The sequence below is a fragment of the Hibiscus syriacus genome, unplaced genomic scaffold (genome assembly GCF_006381635.1).
Source record: "Hibiscus syriacus cultivar Baekdansim isolate YM2019G1 unplaced genomic scaffold, ASM638163v2 tig00111427_pilon, whole genome shotgun sequence".
Taxonomy (NCBI): domain Eukaryota; kingdom Viridiplantae; phylum Streptophyta; class Magnoliopsida; order Malvales; family Malvaceae; genus Hibiscus; species Hibiscus syriacus.
In genome coordinates this window covers 5,009,712-5,016,706 of record NW_024063088.1, presented here as the reverse complement: position 1 = coordinate 5,016,706, position 6,995 = coordinate 5,009,712, and the positions used below count along the sequence as shown (strand labels likewise).

Sequence of the window (6,995 nt, the reverse complement as noted above, 5' to 3'; positions counted from 1 at the left end):
GACTTTGAAATAAAATCAAACTGGGTTTCTAGAAACAGTACTCATGTACTTTAATTTCGTACTTTAGCATTATAATTTTGTTTGGTGAGATTGAAAGTAATAAAAGACGAGGAACGGTTAGGTTTATTTAATTGGTAAGTAGTTTATTTTTTTTATTGATCGACGATAGCATTAATTTTAATATTAGTTGTCGATCGTTGATATTATTTATTGTCTTTTTATTATTTATTGTTTTTTTTTATTTTCAATAAGTATGCATGTATTATACGTTTTCTTTTTTCTTATGACACGTTTTCTTCAGTCTTTTGACACGTTTTCGACCTTTTGACCGTTGTTTTTATTTATCTTTTTCTAAGGGTTGATTAAACGACTGATCAAGATGACACTTATCTGTTATATTGTTGATCTTCTATGCTTTGAACCCTCATAATGAATTGAATACCCATTATACATTCGTGGATAGCTTTTCACATCGCTCGAGTTTGATTTGTGATTTGTCGATGGTCTTTTAGTAGTTTAATCTTTTGTGGTTCGTTTGTCGATGCAATCAGATCTCTTTGCATCTATCTTTGTTTAAGTTTTCTTGGTTAGATTTTAATCTTTCTTTGTATGGTTCTTATGTGATCTTAAGTTGCTAGTTTTGTTTCAATATTTTTAGGAAATTTTCCAAGTTATGTACTTAATTTACGATTATAATTGTAAATCTTTATTGTAATTTAGGATATTTTTTATTTTTGAATAAAATTAGTTGTTTCTTTCTAAAACAAAAAAATAAAGAAGAGGAAAAATCATGATGTGTTTTGATCCCTTCTATGCAGGATTAAAGTGGGTTGGTGTTAGAGTGTGATTGTACTTAAAAGTTTTCAGATTTTTATATAATTCATGTATTTTTTATATTTTTAATTGATTATTTAATTTTGTAGCTCTTGATGTATTTAAATACTTTTTAGATAGTATTTTTTTATATCTGATTATTACCTAAACTATTTTAAATTTGTTAATTGTGTATATGGATTTAATTAATAAATTTTATACTTCAATAAGAAAAAAAACATTAGCAAGTGTTATTTCAAGGGAATGTCTAAGGAACGTCAGTCTAATTTAAGGTTAAGGAAATGAGCAACCGAAAATATTAAATTTTTTAACATTTCCTGTTGAGCGCAACCTAAAATGTTAATCTTTTAACATTTTCGCAACCTAAAATGTTTTAACATTTCCTATTAAAACCAAAAATATTACGAAGAATATATCATTTTCGATTACAACCAAAAATATTAAAAATGCATTTTAAGTTGTATTCAACCTTAAAAAAATTTAATATTTTCGATTGTTTTCATTAGCCTTTAATTACACCGCCATACGGCAGAACTACCCAAATTTCAAAGAGTATACAACACTTGACCGGTTCTCTTTACCTGAAATGGAATATTGGTTAATGGTCCACAACACACGTGTGGCATGATAATTCCTTGCAGTATTTGTCAAAAGATCATCCTTAATGTCGATAACTAGCAACTTTGGTACAGGTTTCCATGAGCACAGCTGATCTACATGTTAGCTAGGGTGAACACCGAAATTTAATTTTTTTTCCAGTTAATTATTTATATTATTAGTTTTACTCATTGTAAAATTTAATTTATGTTCACCCATATAAAAAGATTATGTTATTAATATTTGTGTATCCATCTTTAAAAATATTTTTTAAATCTAGTATTATGGATTATGAGATATAGACTAATCTGATGATCGAGTGGATAGGACCGATTATTGGACTTGAATTTCGAGTTGATGGGGTGGAGCCTGAAACCCAGAGGCCCATTAACGATGATGGGATTGCCAACCTCTTCAAGAACAAGACTAAGAAGATGAAACATATTTGGTTCCAATGTGATTTAGCAACCCTATGGTGATATCAAGGTAGGCCAACTTATACATCGTTTGTTACAAAAAGTAACACACTGCAAGTGTTTAGCAATGGCCATGGACGAACATCATCGTCTAGCCTATTTCGGCTACATGTTAGACAAAAAAACTGTCGAGCAAAATTCATGAAATGTTCAGTGTTGTGGCGGACTGGAGAGATGACCAAGCCAGGGTCCAGCAGTTTCTGTGCCTCTAGAATTCTGGGCTACCAGATTAAAGGCTCCATTCTCAGCAGTTTCTAAAGCATCTCCGTCATTTGGTGCCCCAGCATTGCCTGTTCGGACTGGGCGGAGTAGACCTTGCAATCTCAATTAATAGCTCTGGCTGGGAGGCTGAGTTCTCACGTATTGGGTTGTTGTGACTACACTTGCTGATGATCGTTCAGACTCGGCACTTCGGAGGTTGGATAAGGCACTTAGGTCAAGATTTGGGAACACAGAACATCGGCATCGAGGACACTTCACATTCAGTCTAAGCCACTGGTCAATGCACTCTACATGAAAATTGTGAGCACAAGGCAATCCACGAACCTGCACCACTCCTTGTTAGAAACTCGAGCTAATGCTAAAGCAAAAATATGCCATCTACTGAGCTATCAGACTATTAAGTAGCATTCTCTGCAAGAAACTTCAGATTTAAAATCAGGAAAAGTTCTCATCATAGTGTTATATTTATTAGGTATCTTGTTTTCCATATGATCAGTGTGAGTTGCAGTGAGTCAGAAATTAATATATTCGAGCCAGTAACCTGGAAACTCAGGACTGCGAGTATAAACTTCAGATCCCACAAACATAACAGATTTTACGTCAATATAAATTACCTTTAAAGGGCCAAATTCACAAGGAACAAATCTAACTCACTTATAATTGATGGAGAGTGTCTTATCTACTCTAACCAAGAAGGATTAGTAGAACTAAAAGGTATTACCTCATTCCCTACATGGAACTCTTCCAAGCAGATTGGACATTCACTGCAATCAGTCGGAACGGCCTTCAACCTGAATTTTGGAAGTTCTTGAATGAGTGCTTCTACTGCTTCTCTCTGAGCAACAACCAAAAAAAAGAGGGAAGGTCAGGATAGAAAATATTTACATTTCATTCAGGTTTATAGTAAATTTTACACATAATCAGGAAAATTTGTAAACTAATTAGAGTTTTATTTTTATGTTCAAATATTGGGGTTTTAGGGTCATATCTGTTCATTTAGCATATTTAATCAAGTATTGTGTCTAGTTATCAATGCCTGCGTTATTGTAGTTTCAATTAGCTTTTACGCATTGAATGTTTTATTATTGAGACTTTCACTGTATATCAATCCCATCTGACTTTCACTGTATATTTAATCTTGTTTATTCCGGAGTTCTTCTCTAAATTTATATATTCTATTTCTTCTCCCTACTTGTTCTACATATGACCTTTTCTAGGAATTTAAAATTTAACACAAACAGGAAAACCGAATAAAGGAAATTATGAATGCTGTGCATAATAACTAAGCACCAACCTGAGCTGGAGTCAAATAAATTCCAGGATGGTATGGTGCCATATCTTGGCCCATGCCTCTCATCTCTTGGCCAGCAGCTTCAAAAGCCCAATCTGGTACGCGAATCATGTCCACCAAGACCTAGATTAAAGTATCTGTTTAGTTCAGAGCCATCAACCTGAAATGATACAGATATGGAAGGAGAATTTCTGAAACCACCGACATGCACACATGTTTTAGATTGTCAAGGAATTTTATGATAATTATAAACTCGACAAAATTGAAACAAAAGTGACTAATTCAAACAAAAGACAAAGCCTGCATCATTTAAGGTTAAAAATGTGAATGATAGAACCACTTTTAGGTACTTTTTTTTAATCGAAGGTTGGTGGTCAGTTGCGAAAGATGTCTTGGTTAAAAAGCTATAAAGGATGTCAGGCACTGGAGAAACTATATCGACTCAGCAGAACCAAGCTGCATTACCTTTCCAAGATCAACATTCTTGTGTATTCACATAATTTAATTAGATTTCCACTTAAAGACAGATAAATGTAGTGCTCTGGTGCACCAAATTAGAAATTCTAGTCTAGCTTCCTACAGAAATCTCCACTAAGATTGGATAGAAAGCAAAATGAAAAATAAATGTTTAGAACATAAATTATGCAAATATTTACATCATAAACACCAAAGTGACCATTGCATAGAAAATTATATACAAAATCTCTTTTGTTTATCTGAACTCATTAACCTTTCCTTGATACATTTATCATAAGTGTATTTTATCCATATTTCAATATTAAACAAAACGCCTTGTGAATCTTTTATTTCCTCAAAACTCCACGTCAGTAACATATCAATATATCATCAATAGCTGAATTTCAATGAAATAATAGAAAATTTTTGCTGGATACACAACTCAAGATACCTGTAGCAAGAGATTAAGAACTCACCCCGTATTCTGAAATAGGAATTCCCTGCTGAGCCCGTAAGTGATGTGCTTGTCTCCGTGTCAACCACTGCAGAAGATGAATTTCATGAACAAAGATAGGAACATAGTAATAAAAAAAATATCATGACAAACAATTTAGATGTTCTATGCACACATTCAGGTCATGAGAACACTTGACATTAACGTAAAGAGACAGACACAAAACAGAGCAGTCATCATGGGTCCATAACATACAGCAGCAAGGTCATTGAAAGAGACACTCTACTGGAGTATAGGCATGACTAACCTTCCCAATAGACATACAAGCAATGCAGAGCAGTCCACAGTAACTGAAAAGCAGCCAAATAAGGAAACCATATTTCTGACCTTCTTCGGGCAACTGCATATATTGCCATGTTAACTCGAGACCCCAGTGATAAGATAGCATTCATAAGAGCATGATCCTGACAACCGCGAAAGCAATAAACACTTACACAGTTCCTAGCACTGGTGAACCATAGAGTGCCGATTACAGTCCAGGCCCAAAGAAATGGATAGAGTAGCATAGACAGAATTGAGAGGACCACTATTCTTCCACAGAAACGAGCATACCTCTGCTGCCATCCAAAATCCCTAGAAGAAAATGAAGTCAAGCATAAGATAATTGGAATACTACCTTTTAAAGTCAGCTGCTAACAGAATACTACCTTTAACAGAATACGGAATTGCATGTAACTGCAACTGACATTCAAACAGTACAAAGGTAAAAATAGATTTCTAAACTGTAACGGCTAATTGGCACTCTAGTTGCTAAGTTGAGTGGCATGACAGCACTACCATGAAATTAAAAAGAACAAAAAAAAGCAACAATTTATACCTAAAGATGAAGTATTCTCAAGCCCGTGATCAAACAGTCTGATTTGAACTAGAAAAGGTAAGTACTTACAAACCCATTCCGGCAGCAAGTCCATTATCTACAAACATCAAAAGACGAAAAACGAACACAGCAGTGTAATCAACCTGAAACAATAGCCATCAAGTTACGGATTCAGAAGAATTTTTTTCCTGCATCAGCAAAATCCAGAAGGAAACAACTTTACAATCCATAAAAAACTCTCAAATAAAAAAACACTCACCATGATCCATATATGCAATGGGTAAGTACAATGATGATAACGCTTCCAATTGATTGCAACAATGATTCTAATCGAAAAAAATAGTTAAAGAACTAAAAAGTAATTCTCCAATAAACACAAAAGAAGACAACAATAGATTCATTTCCTATCCCCTTTCCTCCAATTTTCCAAGCATTATTAAACAGAATTCCATAAATGTAACCATATGAAGAACCGAACTGTTAGAAAAAAAGGATACACACTTGTAGCCAGCATAGACAAGAAAAACCCATCATACCTGCAAAAACGAAAGGGGAAACCATATAAAAAATCAATTTGACTGCATAAATAAATGAAAGAAAAATTAAAGAGATGAAAAACAAACCACTTGAAATCGACGCCTCTTATGGCCATAGAAGAAAGAGTTTAAAAAAGTATAACAGAAGAGAAAAGAAGGGGTCGTGAGCTTTAGAGAGTGTAAGAACATCAAAACCCAAAAGATCTGATATTCATTCGGAACCCAAAAAAAAAAAGATGAAATCGAACAAGAATATATCCGTACGATGGTTAACTTTGCTCTAGTTGTTGATTCATTAAGGAGAAACATAAATTTTCAGAAATAACAAAGAAAAAGAACAGAAAATGGTAAATGTGAAGTGAAATTCAGTAGCATTTTGAGGACTAAGGGCTGTTTGTTTCGATCTGGTCGGCGCTTAATGTTGACTGATTTATCAGTAAAAAATATTAAATAATTTAACATAAAAGTACATTGAAATCATTATTAAACAACATGTCACATTTAGAACTAATTCATACAGAGTCTCTGAATCATTCAGCATTTGAATCATTCAGTATTTGAATCATTATGAAGTAAAATATATAAATGGTCCTTACTAAGTCATTGATTATTAAAAATTAAAAAATAATATTTTTAATTATAGAGAGTTATTTTATTAAGTCTCTCAATTATTAAAAATTTCAAAATGATCATCTGACTATTCATTATGTTTCAAGCTCATTATTTTCTGTTAAAAAATTTATAGTTATCTAAGTTGTACATTAACTTGCTAACTGAAATATAATAAAATATGATCTTATAATCTTAAACGACTATTATATCTCAATCAACATGTTAACGTCTAGCTCAGACGATCGTTAGCTTTTAACAAAAAATGACGAGTTTGGAACCTAATAAATAGTCGAATGATTATTTTGTAACTTGTAATAGTTAAGAGAGTCAACAAAGCAACTCCCTATAGTTGAGAGACCATTTTATAATTTTTAATAGGTGGGGATTCAACAAAATAATATCTTATATTAGAGGGTCCATTTATATACTTTACCCAATATTAAAATGTTAACTTATTATTTAATTATGTTTAAATAATTATTTTAATTAGTAAATAATTATGAAATGTTTTTCAATTTATCAAATTATTATAAATTAATTTTTAGGGTAAACTACATGTATAATACTTAAACTATCAGTTTTGTTTCATTTTGATACCTAAACTTTCATACATGGCACTTTTTGTGGGTAAATTACATCA

The 6,995-nt window shown here is 32.5% G+C and overlaps 1 protein-coding gene across 1 annotated transcript; it reads right to left on the bottom strand.

The window, feature by feature from the left end:
* Positions 1–2,073: 2,073 nt before the first annotated feature.
* LOC120162965 (E3 ubiquitin-protein ligase SIS3-like) lies at positions 2,074–6,068 on the bottom strand. The gene is made up of 10 exons (XM_039172999.1): positions 5,831–6,068; positions 5,705–5,743; positions 5,467–5,533; positions 5,277–5,350; positions 4,825–4,963; positions 4,638–4,730; positions 4,353–4,418; positions 3,424–3,543; positions 2,851–2,964; positions 2,074–2,453 (listed from the first exon to the last, which is right to left on the bottom strand). Exons 1-10 carry the CDS (start codon positions 5,857–5,859, stop codon positions 2,235–2,237), a joined length of 960 nt encoding a protein of 319 aa, XP_039028930.1. The 5' UTR covers positions 5,860–6,068; the 3' UTR covers positions 2,074–2,234.
* Positions 6,069–6,995: the final 927 nt, after the last annotated feature.

What these genes read in the sequence shown, in the direction of transcription:
- LOC120162965 (XM_039172999.1), bottom strand. Translation starts at nt 5,859, where the DNA reads ATGGCCATAAGAGGCGTCGATTTCAAGTG. An exon ending in TCTATGCTGGCTACAAGTGT is followed by an intron (nt 5,534 to 5,704) that starts GTATCCTTTTTT and finishes TTTTTCGATTAG; the next exon opens with AATCATTGTTGCAATCAATT. An exon ending in CTTGTATGTCTATTGGGAAG is followed by an intron (nt 4,419 to 4,637) that starts GTTAGTCATGCC and finishes CATCTTCTGCAG; the next exon opens with TGGTTGACACGGAGACAAGC.